This window comes from Schistocerca piceifrons, chromosome 8 (assembly GCF_021461385.2).
Source record: "Schistocerca piceifrons isolate TAMUIC-IGC-003096 chromosome 8, iqSchPice1.1, whole genome shotgun sequence".
Lineage (NCBI taxonomy): Eukaryota > Metazoa > Arthropoda > Insecta > Orthoptera > Acrididae > Schistocerca > Schistocerca piceifrons.
Window position 1 is genome coordinate 453,946,922 of NC_060145.1, and position 19,459 is coordinate 453,966,380.

Below are 19,459 nucleotides of genomic sequence, written 5' to 3' on the forward strand. Positions count from 1 at the left end.
GAGGCAACAGTTTGTTGCGAAAGCTTGAATTTTGTGTGTATGTTTGTGTTTGTTTGTGTGTCTATCGACCTGCCAGCGCTTTTGTTCGGTAAGTCACCTCATCTTTGTTTTTATATATATATATATTTATTATTATTCACGTTTGGGCCCTACTGGACCACGCGAAGTACAATCACGGGGCATTCAGTTATTTTCTTTTAGACTTTCTCTCTGCCCAAATTGTTTTCATTCTCTCGGAATGAGCTCTTTTCCTTTCATCAGACCATGTGGTTCCAGTTTTCTTTGGTTTTTCAGCTTGACCAACTACCCAGTCATGAATTTTTTGCCTAAATAATTTTCTGTCTTGAATTTCATCTTGTTTTATATCTGCCTCTTTCATGTCCTCTTTTATAGCAGCAATCCATTTTATTGTCTCAAATTTAGCTTTACTTCGATTTTCGTAGAATTCCACTACTTGTTTAGTTAGTCTGGTAGCATCCATTCTTTTAATATGCCCATAAAATTTTAATCTGCGTTTTTTCATATCCGAATATATGCTGGTGTATTGTTGAATTTCACTATTTGCTCTTAGCCTGTATGTTCCTTCTTCAGTATATTTTGGACCTAGAATTTTTCTGATTACTTTTCTTTCTCTTTCTTGGATTTCTTGAATGTCCTTTTTTCTGTTTAAAATTAGCGTTTCAGCCCCATAAAGGCACTCTGGTTTTATGACCGTGTTGTAATGTCTCAATTTAGAGTACCTCGAGAGACATTTTTTGTTGTAGATGTCTTTTGTAAGTCTAAAAGCTGTCTCCATCTTTTGACAACGAATTTCATTTCCAATTTTTTCTAGACCAGTCTCTGAGATTGTTTCACCTAAATATTTGAATTGCGAAACTCTTTTGATTTTTCCATACTTAGTTTCCAAAAGTTTGGGTGCCAGTTTGTTGCTAGTCATATACTGTGTTTTTTCAAATGAGATTTGGAGACCTACTCTTTCTGCTGTTTCTTTAAGAATTTCTATTTGTTTCTGAGCAATTTGGATGTCCTGCGTTAGAATAACCAAGTCGTCTGCAAAGGCCAAACAGTCTATTCGAATATTTGTTCGTCCTAATTTCACTGGTTGGTCAATTTTGTACTCCAGTTTTCGTTCGCGCCACTCTTGTATTACTTTTTCTAGAACGCAGTTAAATAGCAACGGAGAGAGTCCATCACCTTGCCTCACGCCTGTTTTTATTTCAAAGGATTCTGAAATTTCTCCTCTGAACTTTACTTTTGATTTTGTACCAGTTAGCGTGTCTCTGATAATTGCCGTGGTTTTAGGATCCAGGCCTTGTTCTTTCACAATTTGGAAAAGAGATTCACGATCCACTGAGTCATACGCCTTTCTAAAATCTACAAACGTACAAACTAGTTTTTTATTGTAAATTTTTTGATGTCTGAGAATTAGTTTGAGGACTAAAATCTGTTCTGGGCAAGATCTATTTGGCCTGAAACCTGCTTGATATTCGCCAATTTTCCATTCAATTTGTTGTTGTGCTCGGTTCAGAAGACATTGAGAGAGGATTTTGTATGTGACTGGAAGAAGAGAAATTCCTCTGTAATTATTAACATCAGTTTTGTCTCCCTTCTTATGAAGTGGGTGAATCAAGGCGGTTTTCCATTCATCAGGAATTTTTTCAGTTTGCCAAATGTTTTGCATGATTGAAGTAATTTCTTTAACGGTTTTTGGACCAGCTGCCTTTAAAAGTTCTGCAACAATTCCATCTTCACCAGATGCTTTGTTGTTTTTCAACCTATGAATTTCTTTAATGATTTCCTCTTCATTTGGTGCAAGTGAAACTGGATTGCATTGTTGGGGAATTTTTGGTGGAAATCTTTCTGTGGGCTCGGGGCAATTTAGAAGATTCTTAAAATATTTAGAAAGTTCTTTGCAATTTTCTTGGTTGTTAAGAGCCAACTGTCCATTTTCCTTCTTGAAGCAAAGATTCTGGGGTTGGTACCCCTTTATTTTGGTTTTAAAAGTTTTATAAAAATTTCTGGTATTGTATTTCTGAAAATCTTCTTCAATTTCTAAGAGTTGACTATTCTCATATTGTCTTTTTGTTTGTCTAATTAGTTTTGAAGTGTCTTTTCTAGTTGTCAGGAATGTATCATATGTGTCTTCTGTCTTGTTGCTATTCCATGCTTTAAATGTCTCTTGTCTGGCTTTGATTGCATGATCACAGTTTTCATTCCACCAAGCATGTTTCTTGTGTTTTCGTAAAGGAATTTGATCTTGAGCTGTTTTGATAATCTTGTGTTTGAGTTGTTCCCAATTTTGTGCACTTGTTTTGTCAAATTCGTCTGCTAATAATGATGGTTGGATTTTACTGGTGTCAAATTTGGGGATTAATGGTGTCCTTTTGTTGAAATTTTGGGGTTTTAGCTTTAGTTTCACACGGGTTAAGTAATGGTCTGAGTCAATATTGGCGCCTTTACGAACTTGAACATTTAAAATTTCTTTGTGACATGGATACGAGATTGCAATATGGTCAATTTGGAATTCACCTATGTCCTTGTTAGGTGATCGCCATGTCTTTTGTTTTGAAGGTTTTTTCTTAAAATGACTTGACATAATTTTGAGATTGAAATTTCTGCAAAATTCTACCAGCCTCTTTCCATTTTGATTGGTCCATTTATGTGCAGGGAATTCACCGACCGTTTTTCTAAATTTTCTCTCTTTCCCTAACTGTGCATTAAAATCACTCATTAAAATCTTTACATAATTTTGAGGAATTTTGGAGACTGTATTCTCTAACACTTCCCATGACTTATTTACTTTTTCTGGATTTGTTTTATTCTCCTGGTTGATAGGCATGTGTGCGTTAATTAAACAGTACATTTTATTTGCACATTTCATGGAAATTGTCATTAGTCTGTTGTTTACTGGATTTACTTCGATTACGGAGCCAAGAATGTCTTGCGAAATTGCGAATGCAACACCCAGATGCGGAGTGTTTTTAAGAATTCTTTTGTCTGTTTTACTTTTAAACAATCGGTAGTTTCCAAAATCCATGGTATTCTCATCAGGCAACCTTGTTTCTTGCAGGGCTAAAATTTTGATATTTTGTTCTTTTAGTGTGTCTCCTAATTTATAGAGTTTTCCTGGTGTCAAGAGAGAGTTAATATTGATAGTTCCAAAAAATGTTTCGACCTTGGGCATGAGTCGGTCAAAAGACTTCGATTTCCTCTGGTTTGGGATATAGTGTTTCAGCCTAGTTTCCCGAGAATCCGATAGACTAGTTGCGCCACTGATGGCGGAGGATTTGTTACCACCTGGGGTAATTTTGTAATTACTAAAACACTCCATAATAGTACTTAGAATCAAAGGGTTGAGCTCAGAAAAGCTCAGTGGTTAAGACTGGAGTGGTTAGTTCCAGAATTTGTATTACGGCCGCACCTCTGGTGAACCGACGCCGACCACAGTGCCGCTTGTTACAAGTCAGACGCAAGGTGGATTTATTGTATTATGTGCCTCTTCCGCTAGTTCCACCGTACCGAGATTCGTTCTCTCCGCCTTCACTACCGTTGAGGTCTTCGCTGTAACCCTAGCAAAGGGGCCCTGACAGAGTACTATCACCCGGGCCAGGTGAACTCTGGTTTTTTAAACGAGGTTGTTACTCCTCCCCCTCCTCCTTCCTCATCACTTGCATAATGAGGCCCCGGGCTTGGGATGTGTGTGTGTGTGTGTGTGTGTGTGTGTGTGTGTGTGTGTGTGTGTGTGTGTGTGTGTGTGTGTGTGTGTGTGTGTGTGTGTGTGTGTGTGTGTGTGTGTGTATATATATATATATATATATATATATATATATATATATATATTTATTTATTTATTTTGAAGTCTGGGGGTATTTTGTCTGTCTCATATATCTTGCTCACCAGTCAGGGCTGGCTCTCTCAAGTTTATCAGTAGTTCTAAAGGAATGTGGTAATGCTAATTTGTGATTTAAGTTCAAAAGTTTCATGTGTGAGTTTTGTGACTCATTATTTACACCAGCATCCATTGTTTGAGCAAGTGTAGCAATTGTAGTATCTCTTTCCATGTTCCTTGTATTTCTTCCACTTGTTCCCAGTATGTAAATTATCATCATTCACTGATACAGTGAAAATCATGTTTTCCCCTCCTGTCTTTCTCACCCATGAAATAGCATTTCAACTTGTTGTGACTCTGAATTACTGCTTCTATCACAGTTTGACTTTCTTTCGTCATGCTTCCTTCACTCCATTCTTTGATTGGCTCAGGTATTAATATCTTTCCTCACCAGAAGTCAGTCCCTCCTTCTTTTTCCCCTGCTTACTAAAAATGTTCTGTGCTGGTCTGATTATATGTTCACGTTTCTCAATTCTACAATATTGAGCTTTTTGCTTTGTTCGCGAACATTGGTTTGTGTTGCTGCTTTCAAAAGTCTTCTAACATATTTTCATGCTGCCCCTGTTCTTCATCTCTTCATGTTTTCCTTTCTAATTATTCTCTTTAAACAATGGAAATTCCATATTGGATTATCAACAATGTAAGGAAAAAGATAGATTACTACGAGGGTTGTTTTTTAAGTAAGGGCCGTTTGCGCGTATAGTCCCGTAGTTCGCGCACGCCGCAACAAGCCACCGCACCACTTGCCAGCATCCTTCCCGTTCACACTGATGCAAGTTGCAGCTCTGTAGCTGACGTGTACGCATCACTGTGCTACTTTATAATGTTTACGATTATTGAATCGCCCGCCGCGTGTGAGATACGGTCAGTGATACGTTTTTTGACCGCGAGAAGCCTATCAGCTGCAGAAATTCATCGTCAGTTAACAGAAGTTTATGGCTTGAATGCAATGAGTGAAGGTAAAGTGTGTCAATGGGTTAGAGAGTTTATAAACGGCCGTCAAAACGTCCATGACGAAGAACGCTCAGGCCGGCTCCTCTGTGATCACTGATGATTTGGTGGCTGCAGTCGAAACAAAGATTCGTGATGACAGAAGATTCACAATTTCCACTCTTTCTTTGGAATTTCCACAAGTTTGAAGATCGGTTTTGTACAAAATTGTGTCTGAAAACCTAAACTTTAAGAAACTGTGTTCTCGGTGGGTACCCAGACTCCTCACAGAGGACCACAAAGGGAAGAGATTTGCCACTTCATTGGACTTTCTGATTCGTTACGAGGAAGAAGGGAATGACATGTTGAGTCAAATTGTCACTGGAGATGAAACATGGGTATCCCATATCACTCCCGAAAGCAAACGACAATTGATGGAATGGCGACACACAATCTCACCCGTCAAGGTCAAAGCCAAACAGACGCTGTCAAAGCGCAATATTATGGCAACTGTGTTCTGGGACCGGCGCGGTGTTTTGCTAGTGGACTTTATGCCACGAGGAATGACAGTCAACTCAGATGCCTACTGTGCAACTCTAACGGCATGCTGACAAAAGGAGTTTTGCTCCTGCACGATAACGCTAGGCCTCACACCTCTCAAAAGACTCGGGATTTGATTGATTCTTTTGGCTGGGAAGTTTTGGACCATGCACCATACAGCCCCGACCTTGCTCCTAGCGAGTTTCACCTTTTCCGGTACCTGAAACACCATCTTGGCGGGCAGTGCTTCAATGACGACGATGAAATGAAAGTGGCCGTGAACTCTTGGCTGTTGGAGCAGGCTGCCAAATTCTTTGAAGAGGGAATTAAAAACCTAGTTGTACAGTATGACAAGTGCTTAAATAAACAAGGCAACTATGTAGAAAAATAGGTAAAAGTGTGTAGAATCAGAAAATAATTTTTTTTTTACAAAAGTATTTGTATCTTTTTTTAAAAATAAAAACGGCCCTTAGTTAAAAAACAACCCTCGTATTTACTGTAAAGATGACACGCTAAGTTGCAGATATCGACAATTAAGGCACTTGCACATTAGCTTTTGACCACAGCCTTTGTCATAAAAAGAAACACATTCACATTCAATCACACAAGCAAGCACACCTAACACACGAAATGACCACCATCTGAGGCAGCTTGGACTGGTAAAGAAGTCTGGTCTGAGTTGCTGGAGATGATAGTCATGTGTGCATTAGCTGTGCTTGCTTTTGCGAGTGAATGTGTATGTGTTTCCTTTTCTGATGAAGGCTGTAGCCAAAAACTAATGTGTAAAGCCCTTTTTACATGATTTTCTTGCTTGTCTCAATTGACTACTCGAGACAAGTGCGTCGACTGTGGTGCTCCTGGCATTTTATTTGCATACTGAGTCTCGTATGCGTGGAGTAGACATTTTTGTTAACATGTCAGCACCAAATTTGCCGGTGTGAGAGATGTCTACTGTGCAGTTTTTCATCTGAGTGGTGAAAGTGAGGCTATGAGGCGCTATTCATGTTACGGGAAAATCAATGTGAATGTAGGAACAGGCAATGACAATAGAGTTTATTAAAGACTAAAGAGGAATTGATATTGGAAGTTCTTGTCGAAGGTCTTGTGATAAATTGTTCACATTCCTGAGAAGTGAAAGTGTTGGAAAATTGTCATCCAAACATTTCAGAACATAAACATGTATTTGCTGGAGAAAATATATATTTGCAAACACATTAGACAAAATGTAGAACACGGTAAATAGTGCCTTTCTGCTTTGTCCTTTGTAACATGCTTTTTGTGTTAAGTGCCAAATACGCTTACGATGAAAATTATTTTTCTTGTCCAATAACACTGAGTTTCTCTCTGTTGAAATAAATGCCATTAAAATATGTTTATCTGTTTATGTTCTTGTTTGTGCACAGTGTAGGTTTTTCATCTCTATAAAATGTAAATACTTTTTGCTTTCATATATTCCATCTCTTTTGTTGGAGAAAACTAGTACGAAAAATGCCAAGACCTTGTGCAACCTTTCCAGTGTGTCACAGAAATTAAGTAAACAACATAGTAAATATACAGCATACATGAATGCACAAAATCCATTTCTATAATGGAAGTGAACTAACTCAACCAGAATAGGTCATAACTTCCGATGTTAGCAAATGCCCTCATAGTCCCGTGCCACTGTGCATGTGCAGTTTGCAGCATATTTAGTAATTTAGAACTCTACAATCTGTAGCTCATTGACATCATACACACATTTCATCATGGTTGATTGCTGATTTACATGTAGGCACAAAAGCTACACACACTTTGAGTTGTCAGTTTTGAGCTGAAAGTCACTCGTGTGAAGTGGGCTTAAGTGTCTCTTTATTGTACAGAGTGTACATAAAGTCCAGGTACACTTTCAATTATTTGTTGCGCAAGAACTAAACATTTTACAGATGTCATACTGCATTTTGAAGAGACTCAAAAGTTTTTATTTTTTATTTTATTTTTATTTTTTTATTTTTCTTACAAACATTCGATATGCGAACCATGAGTGACGCAGCAGATGTCAATGCGGTAATCAAATCCTTGCCATACCTGTCTCAGCATGGCATCGTCGACCATGTTAGTTGCTTCCCATATTCTCTCCTCCCGGAGCTGTGCTACATCATGTGGTAGAGGTGGTACATGCACCAGATCTTTAATGTGTCCCCACAGAAAAGTCACATGGAATGATATCTGGTGATCGGGGAGTCCATTTCATGAAACAGTTGTCTCCTTCTGTAGCATAGCCGATCCATCGATGCGGCAGCGCCGTGTTCAGGTACCCACGAACTTCACGATGAAAATGCAGTGGAGCCCCATCCTGCTGAAAGCTGAACGGATAGCCTGATTGCATGTGAGGCATCAGCCATTGCTGAAAAATGTCCAAGTAGAAATATCCAGTGACAGTTTTCTCAGGGAGAAGAATAGCTCGTATAATTTTCGATGTGACAAGGCACAAAAAACATTTACCTTTAGAGAATCACACTCAAATTTAATGCATTCGTGTGGATGCTTTGTACCTCAGATTCGACAATTATGCCTGCTCACTTTCCCATTAGTGAGAAAAGCGGCTTTGTTGCTAAAAATTAGGCAATCAACAATGCCATCACCATCCTCATTCAGTTGTTGCAACTGCAAACAAAACTCAAAATGCTTGTCTTTGTCATCGTCGTTGAGCTTCCGCACTAGCTCCAGCTTGACTAGTTTCATGGGCAGTTTCTGTCGCACGACTTTCCACACTGTCCTTAGAGCCGGTTTGAGTTCACGAGCTGCACGACGCACCGATTTCTTTGGACTTATGAATGTCTCTCATACACGCTCCACATTCACTTCCTTCACACTGGAACATCCGCTTCTCTTTGCTGGGCACAAGCAACCTCTCATAACGAATTTGTTGTGCCAGTGGTAAATGGCCTTCCTTGTTGGTGGCTTGGTTCTAAACATCTGTTGAACAGCTGTAGCACATTTGCTTTTGGAGCTCCAACACACAGAAAGCTCACTCCACACCTGAATTCGCTATGTTTGTGATTAGCGCTGACTATCCACAAATTACCAAACTACACTGTGTGATATCTGTACAATGTTTGGTTCTTGTGCAATAAATAATTCAAAGTGTTCCCAGACTTTATGTACACCCTGTACCTGCCTGCAGCTTAGGGTGTCATCTTTACAGTAAGCAGCAATCTATCTTTCCCTATGTTCTTCATTCTCTTTCAAATCTACCTCTTTTCTTCTTAGTGCATATTGTTAATTACACTGCAACTTCTTTTAAATTCATGCTTCTATCCAGTCTTTTTCAAATTCACACAAGTCTTCTTTCACAATTAATTGTGTGGCACTTCACTTTAAAATTGTGCTCCTGTTCATTACCAGTACCTTCATCTTCATTGCTTGTGTAAACGTCAGAATGCAATTAGAGGCTTTCTTCTTCTTCTTCTTCTTCTTCTTCGTGTGTGTGTGTGTGTGTGTGTGTGTGTGTGTGTGTGTGTGTGTGTGTGTGTGTGTGTGTGTTCTGTAATGTCAGCTGCAGCACTCTCTTCCTTTTTACAATGCTCTACAATGTTGTATATCTCCTCTTGAGTAGAATTCTCATAGACCATTTCTTCACACCTTGCACTAAGTCAAGTAATTCTTGTACTACTCCTGCCTGTTATACTAGAATCCAACTTGTTGTTCTTATAATTGTCATCCTTTTTTACAGTTTTGTCCAGTGTCTATATATTTGTGTGTTTCCTGTCTGTTGTTCTAGAACTTCAATATTTTGACAGTCATGGTTCTGAACATCATAAACCACATTCCCAAATTTATCTCTATTGCTGTGACCTGCTGTTTGTTGAAACATGTTTACAATAAGCATGTGTTCATTTGTTGCGCACTCTTCCTCACCACAAATATTGCCTTCACACTTGTGGGCAGTGGTTTGATGTCTTCATGTGTTACATTTCTCAACCAGCTTCCTGCAACCTGAGCTTATATGGTTACAATCATAGTACTTTCTCATACAGTTTTGGTTCAAGTGCTCAACAATCACATTCCTTTTTGGTGTGTATCTTCACCACAGTGGCTTAGTGTTTGCAAATTTGCTAGTATGCAATTTCTCACCTATTTTAATCCTCTTTTTCTTCTAATATTCCACTGGTAGTTTGATCTCCTTGCATTTATTTCATCAAATGTATCCTGTCCTCTTGTTCCGCATAGCAGTTGGGAACTACAAATCCTATTCTCTCAAAATTTCTTGTTGTTTCCTCTTTGTCTGGGTTGCCCCCCAAGTCTCCTATTAGTGTAAAAGGCATAGCTGCAAGATCTGTCCCTTACATCCTCCCACTGCTACACTTGAGTCTTGTCACATGCATTTCCTACCCCCCATGAAATGCAGAGCCACCTGTGAAAGCAGCCATGTGTATTACTAACTTACCTGCAACCTCTGTGCAGCATACTGGGGGACAGCAGCTAGCAAACTGTCTGTTCACACAAAAGGTCACTGCCAAACTGTGACACAGGCAGCTTGACCACCTCATTGCCAAGCATGCTGCACAACACTCCATGCTTGTCTTCACTGACCACTTCATAGTCATCTGGCTTCTTCCCTCCAACACCACCTTTTGTGTATTGTGCAGTTGGGAACTCCTCCTGCAACTTATCGTATAAAGATATGCATGGAAAAATGTGCTAGCCCTCAAACGTAAAAACTGAGAGATAAGTGTTGCCATCTGTATGGGAACTATCAAAACTGACATTGTTCTCACCTTTTGTAGAGTTGTATTTTTCCAAATTTGATGGTTTTTAGGTGACATTTTTGCATTATATTTTAACTCTAGATCTGTTAGAACATTCATTGTACACCTTTTTGTGGTCTTATGTATTGCTGTTCAGTGTTTGTGTTGCAGATGTCACCATGGTAGGGGATCTATGTTATTAAATTTCTGTTCTAAGTTAACACTACATTCATGTTAACTGAATCTTCTGTCGGTTCTTTCTAGAATAACATTATGATAAATGAAAAGCAGTAGTTTGCTTTTGTTCTACAGTATTACTTGTATTGTGTTAATCGGTTTTCGAGTTACAAGGCCATCTTCAGACATTAAATGTGCTTTTCATTTATGAACACTACATTCCTTTGTGGTCCAGATAAACATGCTCCGGAGAGTAGGATGGAAGCGCAGGGTCCTTCCACCGGACTGCGAGAGCATGGACTCCCTGCAATGCTTCCCGCCAAGGCTGATCACTCCTCCATTGCCTCAGAAGGAATTTGGTGGGTACGTCATGCCTGTACCACGTGAAGGTATCGAGATACAGAAGTACCACTATCCCAGTAACTGGTGGAAGGAAGTGTTGCCTAAGAACTGTTAAATATAACCTGGGTAAGGTATGTTTCCACAGTTTATAATAATAATAATAATAATAATAATAATAATAATAATTATTATTATTATTATTATTATTATTATTATTAGTAGTAGTAGTAGTAGTAGTAGTAGTACTTGGCCAAAAATTGTTGTAGCACTTGTCTCAGAGAAGCAAACTTTAAGCAAAGATGAAACACAATGAAAAGTTAGCTAATAATATGTTAATACAGGCTATTACTCATTAATTTCACAAGAATTTATTGAACACTAAGAAGATGAACCCATTGAATTCTCAGTTCTTGCTTGAAATATTATTCAACCATTGTATGAAACTGTTGGGTTTGTCTTTTCTTTCACTGTCTTTTAATTCAGCTGAAGGCTTCCATTAAATTCTGTTCTAATTTCTTCTTTTCGTGTATGTGAATTTCACTCTAACAGTTCCATTTATACCCCTAATGTTGCATGGTGGTTTCACATTTAAGTTTACTGTTTTTGATTTCACAGTCACCTTACAATTTCAGATTACAGATTACAGCTTCATCGTTCTTGTATCTGCTATGATGGTGCCTAATGGTTTGGATGTGTTTGTGTCAGAAGCCTGATATATCTCAGGACTGTAAGCAACACGGTGTGTGTGTGTGTGTGTGTGTGTGTGTGTGTGTGTGTGTGTGTGTGTCATACCATCATTTCATTTTTCCTTTTGTTCCGTTAGTTATCTCTTCATCAAGGATTGCAAAGTCATGTTGAACAATTTCATAATTGTCAAAGAAGTACCATAAACAGTTTCTTTTCTGTTAACAGCACTGTTCTTATCAGTCTGATTCATCAGACCCTTTGTCTGAGTTTTTCTCATCTTTAACTTTTTGAGCTGCATGCATTCCATGGTTATTTTGCTCAATGTCCTGCAATTGTAATTTTAGTCACTTATCACAACATCCAGACCTTGTATTAAAGATTACATCTCTGTTGGCAATGACTTTGTTTTCTTCTTTCACTCAAATTCTGCAACTCTCATTTCTGTCTCATATTGCAAGATACCCATTTTATACCTACTTTGAACTGTGATTCAGGCGTAGTCTATATAAATGTTTTGTTCTTGTTATTTTACCCAACTTAAATTTAATAGTTTGCTGATTGACTCGTTCTCAGATAAATTCGTTTGAACTGAACCTTCTATCTCGGTCATTTGTTACAGAAACAACTGAACATGATATGTTGAGCAAATGCTTCAATCTTGCTCTATACTTAAACAAATATATAGATATTTACAATTGGAACAGAGTATGTGACACACACACACACACACACACACACACACACACACACACAGTGTGTGTGTGTGTGTGTGTGTGTGTGTGTGTGTGTGTGTGTGTGTGTGTGTGAGAGAGAGAGAGAGAGAGAGAGAGAGAGAGAGAGGCTTAAGGGAGAAACTGTAAACTCATCACCAATTTTACTTGTTGGTTGATATGTTACATAATAACTTCTGGATGGACATGTTGTTCTTTTTAGGGAGAGACTAAAGTATGTAGTGTTATGTTTTCATGTCATCCTAAACTGTTGGTAAAAATTAAATGATAAATATTGATTTTATTGACAGATACCTGAAAATGCTATTCAAAGAAGCATGTGAGACCAATTTCATAAAAGGAAAAGTGCCATGTGTATAGTAAGTCAGAAAGAGAAAATTGTACGTGTTAATTTGTGTGGGAAGGCAGGTATATACAAAAGTCACTCCAGGAAAATCTTACTCATTAGCAAGACCAAAAGACTAAACAAATATTGGACACATTATTAATTATGATTATTGTTTGAAGTCATGAGAAAGGGCGGACGCAGAAACTGTGTTCTCATTTTTCTATAGAACACTGAGATGCAAATTGTGTTCTCTAGAAATGTGGGAACACAGTTCCTGCTTCCTCACAATGAGAAACCTAGTGAGAAACCTAGATCTTTCCTCCTTTTGAGGTCAGGAGTATATAAAATTAAGTGTCTTGATTGTGACACACTGTATCGGCCAATCCGGGAGGTCCTTTATAGTCTGTTTCAGTGAGCATTTTTAACAAAATAAGGGCAACTTAAAAAATATTCTCCCTTTGCACAACATTTGAAAACTTTTCACCATCACACACCATCCATAAATGACCTTGATATTTTGCGTGTCGTACAAAAAGGCAAGAAGATGAACACCCTCAAAGAATTTGAAATTTTGAAAAGAGTCTATTTTGAGAGCCCAGGCCTGCTCGACAAACGACTGACCCTTTAAGGCCCCCATAAACGATCAAATGTGTTTGGCAAAATCACTCTTACCTAGCCACAGATGTGCCAAGCAAGTCTGTACACATTCAAACAATGTTTGTCAGTTTAACCTCACTTTGAAGCAGATGATATTCATGTTCATGTATATTTTGAGAGTAGTGCGAATGACCACAAATGCAGACTAAGTACTGTGGTTAAAGGAGACAGAAAAAATAACTCTGATCCACAGAATATGTACTCCATGTACATATGCTAAAGGAAATATTACTCCCAAAATGAGTACATCAACTTTCTTTGAATGGACAGTGAAATGTCTTAAAAACTTATTAAATCTGGAACAAACTAGCTTGTCAAGTTATCTCTTACGTAGCTACGGATGTGTCAAACAATCCTGTACATGTACTGAGAAAGCTTGTCAGTTTTTCCTTACTTTCGAAGCAGATTCTTTTCATGTATGCTGTATTTTGGTACTGATAAAGCATTCCTAACTTTGCTTCTGACACTTTGTTTAAAGAAGAAGAAAACAAGATGCTGGTCCAAGGAATGATTTAGATAATAAATAACTGGAAACCTGTTAATGGAAATGTTGCACTCAGAACCTCATGGTTAGCCCACAGTGTCCATGGAAGAACCGGAGAACTTAGATTTCTTTTATTTCATTACACTCCACTTATATGTCACTGTATATGTAAAATATTGATTTTGTTCCTAACCTCTTCATGCATAATATATGGTTGGGAAAGGTGTGGCACCTGTATCATTTTGGTGATTGTCAGTGCAATTCTTTTTTATACTTGATCATAGTAGTGGAAACTCACGATACAGTGAAATAAATTGTAATACAACAATTTTTCACTAAACAATCATGGTGAAACATCGACACAAACAACGTACACAGTATGGTCAAACTTTTCGTCAATCAAAATTTCTCACAAGTGCATCAAACATGATCTATGCTTGACAAACATGTCAAACTGCACTGTTCACAGTCGGATATTTGGCAAGCATAGTCAAGTTTGACAAAATGTTTGATCTTTTATGGGGGGCCTTTATAACCTGGGTTACTTTGAGGCCATGATGTTACTTTTTAAATAAATGTCTTTGCACACTTGGCTTTTGTTTATACATTGGTATGGTTTAGTTGTGCTTCCTTATTTTTATATTATTTAATGGATCTAAGTATATCATTATTCTGTAAACACATTCTCCGTTTTCCTGTCTGGCAGGACCACCTACTATGGTGTCTTTCACTTTGATTCATAGCTCTGTAGTAAGAGCTGTAAATGTGTGTCATAGGGGTGATGTATACACCTGACCTATGTTGTAAACATGTGCTGCGTTGTGTTAAGAGTGGATATGCTTAACACAGGTAACATGTGACTCTTGTATGATTTTAGTCTTTATATTGCTCACAACTCTGTGAACAAAGGTATCTTAGCCCTCAGTAGTTGTTCCTTTATCTCCAACCTTACTTATGTGGTTCCTTACGTTTGGTCCGCTTACCACCCTTCGCTTTGAAACATATTCTTATTTATTTCCATAGATAGATGTGTTGCATATGTTTTATTTGACAGTGTCCCATTTTTGGTCATTGCGGGATGTTCTGTACTATTGCCAGTAATCCTCAAGTGTTTTTACCCGGTAGATGTGTCCTGTAAATTTTATTGCACGATGAGCCATTTCTGGTGACTGCACAACTTTCTGTACGCTTGCCAGTGGTCCTAGAGAGTTTTTATATGCTGAGTATGTCTTTGATTTTGCTCTTTTCACAACTCAGGCCAATGTTTCCCTGTTGCTTTATTTAACTGACAATGTAACTTTCCGTAGACATGTTGGAACACGTGAGGCAATACTAACCTTACGACTTATCTTAGAAGAAAGATTAAGAAAAGGCAAACCTACGTTTCTAGCATTTGTAGACTTAGAGAAAGCTTTTGACAATGTTAACTGGAATACTCTCTTTCAAATTCTGAGGGTGGCAGGGGTAAAATACAGGGAGCGAAAGGCTATTTAAAATTTGTACAGAAGCCAGGTGGCAGTTATAAGAGTCGAGGGGCATGAAAGGGAAGCAGTGGTTGGGAAATGAGTGAGACAGGGTTGTAGCCTCTCCGCGATGTTATTCAATCTGTATATTGAGCAAGCAGTAAAGGAAACAAAAGAAAAATTTGGAGTAGGTATTAAAATTCATGGAGAAGAAGTAAAAACTTTGAGGTTCGCCGATGACATTGTAATTCTGACAGAGACAGCAAAGGACTTGGAAGAGCAGTTGAACGGAATGGACAGTGTCTTGAAAGGAGGATATAAGATGAACATCAACAAAAGCAAAACGAGGATAATGAAATGTAGTCAAATTAAATTGGGTGATGCTGAGGGAATTAAATTAGGAAATGAGACACTTAAAGTAGTAAAGGAGTTTTGCTATTTAGGGAGTAAAATAACTGATGATGGTCGAAGTAGAGAGGATATAAAATGTAGACTGGCAATGGCAAGGAAAGTGTTTCTGAAGAAGAGAAATTTGTTAACGTCGAGTATAGATTTAAGTGTCAGGAAGTCGTTTCTGAAAGTATTTGTATGGAGTGTAGCCATGTATGGAAGTGAAACATGGACGATAACTAGTTTGGACAAGAAGAGAATAGAAGCTTTCGAAATGTGGTGCTACAGAAGAATGCTGAAGATAAGGTGGGTAGATCACGTAACTAATGAGGAGGTATTGAGTAGGATTGGGGAGAAAAGAAGTTTGTGGCACAACTTGACTAGAAGAAGGGATCGGTTGGTAGGACATGTTTTGAGGCATCAAGGGATCACAAATTTAGCATTAGAGGGCAGCGTGGAGGGTAAAAATCGCAGAGGGAGACCAAGAGATGAATACACTAAGCAGATTCAGAAGGATGTAGGTTGCAGTAGGTACTGGGAGATGAAGAAGCTTGCACAGGATAGAGTAGCATGGAGAGCTGCATCAAACCAGTCTCAGGACTGAAGACCACAACAACAACAACAACAACAACAACATGTAACTTTATAACTAATTCCTGGCTGAGGAACTTGTTTTTCCCCCAGATATCTGATGATGCCCCTGTGATAGTGACACACATTGCAAATTAAATAAATAAAAAACCATTACGCGACTGAGACTGCCTATTCTTTCTTGAGTTTTCTTAGTAGCTGGTGAGTCTTTTGGGTTGTATGCTCATGATCCATGAAACGTTGTAGTTCGTAAAATTTTGTCCAGAGCCGCATTGAACATCTTCAGAGATCCTCCTGGTTCTGTCATCAAGATGTGGTTGAACCAGGAGCACCTGTGAAGATTTCTGCCACAGCTATGGACAAAATGTCATGGACCGTGAGCATACAACTTGGAAGTTTCACCAACTATTACTGTATTTACATCTTGTAGTGGTGTCTTGAAATTTAAGGAACTTTCAGATATTATGAGTTTTGATTATATCTGAGATAATTCTTGATCTTTGTTGAAGCATTTTTCTGATAAGCTTTATTGCAGTGAAATTGTTTTATTTATTTCAGAAAGCTTCCTTCATTAAAAAAGAAATTGTCAGGTCAGTGCAATGTGCCACTGACTTAAGAGGGAGATAAGACAGGAAGAGTGCACAACCAGAAGTCTGATAGAAATGCATTATCTCAAAGATGAGGTACTTCTAAAATTGAGGTTTTTCAGAAGTACTCCCCATTGTGGAATGTGAAAGTGTAACTGAATATAAAGAAGGAAAAGTGTTTAGAGTCTGTTGTTATGTTGCCAGTAACTGACAGTTGTTTCAAAATTTTCATCAAATCAGTTAAAAAAAAATAGTGTGAATTAATCTGCGTAAAGCACAGTGTGTTACAATAGGAATGTTACATTCCTGTATTACTGCATTTTGCATTTAACATAGTTTGAATGAGATAGAGCAGACATCTTATACATACTGATCGTATTGTGTTAACTTTAATATTTATGCTTGCCATTTACTTCATGCATAGTTCATTTCCATTGATGATTGTGGCATATTTTTATATCATAAGTAACAGGACTTTCAACTTTCTGATTGTACACCTTGAACACCTCTTTTTTTGTGATAATTAATTAAAGTTCCACACCTTGTCAGTTTGTTTACTCATTGTACTGAATTGAAAAAGGGGCCATTTTATGTCATATATCTATTATAGATGCTTTAATTAGCAAAATAGAAGTTTACTATAAGAGAAGGTTGATATTGTAATAATAGAAGAAGAAATTGTAAAGTGGGAAACAGTTCAAACTTGATGCTCATTGTAAGTTGCATCATCAGTGTTGTTTATCTATTGCCACACATCCTGCTGTCAGTGTTTCTATATCAAGACAACAATAAATAAGCTTTGTATTGTCAATTATGTGTGATACCAGATTGTGATTTCTGTTTTTCATGTTTATGAAAAATATAACATTGTGAACATTCTTGTTATGAGGGTGATCATTCATCAATCACAAGATATTCGGCCTGGATGTGCAGGCCTAGGAAGCATTATTGCTCTCTTTTTCTTTTGGTGCAAATTGATTTCCTATCACTGTGGCACAATTATTGTCTTAATGTGTTCCATTCAATCTGTTACGGTCATATTCTCTTTTTCCTTGTGACACCCAGCACAAACTTTTAGCCATGATTGACTGTGTATGTTTGCATATACTTGCAGATTTCTAATGTTTTTACTGAGGGAAAACAACAGTTTTGCTGAAGATACTTTATATTTATGTAAAATATGATACATTTCAAAACAACCAGTAGAATGAAGTCCTAGATTTGTTGCAGATTTCTGGCTGTAAATATAGTTTTTCACATCTTCCTGGCACTTCCCTTATGCTTCATGCAAAACACATCTTTTTTGTCCTCATTTGAGGGAAAGTAGTAATGCAGTGTTGTTTCTGACTTCTTAGGCTTTATTCATATTTGTAGAAGATACATAGCTATTTGTTCTTGATGTGTTATTAAAACTTTCCTTAGAAGCTCTTCAAGGATCATTTTCGTCTCGTGGAGATGTGGACATGTTTTAGCTGCTGTATTCTCTTGGGGACTTCCCCCCTCCCCCCTCCCCTACGCAACATAAAACTGTTTATTATGGACACTTAAAATAAACGGAAAAATACTTTTCCCCTCTGAGTCAGTAAATTTATAACAAAACCTTAGCTGCCATTGTACTGACTTCCTCTGTCAGTAGGTCTTTTTTTCCCTGTATGTCACAACTCTTTTGCTTTGTGTAGCATCATTCTCTTTTCCCATCCCTTCTGTGCGACAGTAGCCCGTTTTCATAACTACTCCTTATCTTGAAAGTGCAAAGGAAGTCCATATCTAACACTGAATAGACGATACTTTGTTAAGCATACATTCTCTATCCTGTCCTGTTGCATAGTACATCTGCATGTACATCTGTAATCCGCAAGGTGCCATATGGTGTGTGATAGAGGGTACTTCTGGTACCTCTGTTTGCTCACTCCTTCCCAGTCCCATTTGGGAATAGTGCACGGGAGGAAGGATTGTCGGTAAACCTCTCTTTTAACTCTAATTTCTTGGATTGTCTTGTTGTGGTCCTTTTCTGAGACGTACGCGGGAGGAAGTAATATGTTGCTTGGCTCTTCCTGTAACATACTCTTGAAATTTCAGTAGTAAATGGCTCTATTGTAACGACTGCCACTGGAGTTTGTTGAAAATCTCCATAAAACATGGGCACAGACTGAACATCCTGTGATTAATTTCACCACTCTTTGTTGAACCGTGACTGTCTCTTCTGTCAGCCCGACCTGGTTTTTTTCTTTTTGTGTGTGTTCGAGGCCTGGGCTCTATCTCCTCGTGTGTGTAGGGTACAGTTGCTTACTTGTGACACCATTTATTAATATTATATGGGTACCATTTTGTCATCTTTGGAGATGCCTTTGGGCTCAAGTTGGTCCTTTTAGGCATTCCTTCTTGGTGTTCTGTTGCTTTTGATTTGTAGTCTTTTTTTTCCAAAATTTTGTTTTAATTTCTTATAATCGTCAGGGGTACTCTGACTTTGTGCCATGGGGCTGGCTCAAAAGTGGCAAGGTTCTCTAGTTGATTCCTAGCAGGTCTGAGCTGATCTACCTTTTCTATTAGCCTTCTTGTTGTTTCTGTTATCTCTTGTTTTACCTTCGGCATTTGAAGTTCGTGGTGTATCAGTTCGGTGTTTGTCCGCCATGGGGTGTTGAGTGTGAGTTTAAGACATGTATTTTGTAATATTTGTAATGGTTTGGCGTTAGTTTTGTTTGTGATTCCCCAGGACGAGCAACCATACAGCATCATGGGTTGTATTATTGATTTGTAGCTTTTCAGTTTCCTTACTGGAAAGTAGTGGGTAGATTGCATGGATGGCTTTGTTGATCCTTGTCTTTTTCTCTTCTATGTGCTTCTTGAAGCATTCTTTTGTCGATTGTGACCCCGAGATATTTAACGACATTGGACCACTCAATGCATCTTCCATTCAGTTCGATTCTGTCATGGAG

At 38.1% G+C, this 19,459-nt stretch overlaps 1 protein-coding gene across 1 annotated transcript in view; it reads left to right on the top strand.

The window, feature by feature from the left end:
• LOC124711982 overlaps positions 1-16,883 on the top strand; it is a 63,809-nt gene extending 46,926 nt beyond the window's left edge. Inside the window, exons 4-5 of the mRNA XM_047242264.1 lie at positions 10,499-10,736; positions 16,495-16,883. Of these exons, the coding sequence (XP_047098220.1) occupies positions 10,499-10,720 (222 nt within the window). The 3' untranslated portion in view covers positions 10,721-10,736; positions 16,495-16,883. The remainder of the gene's footprint in view (positions 1-10,498; positions 10,737-16,494) is intronic.
• Positions 16,884-19,459: the final 2,576 nt, after the last annotated feature.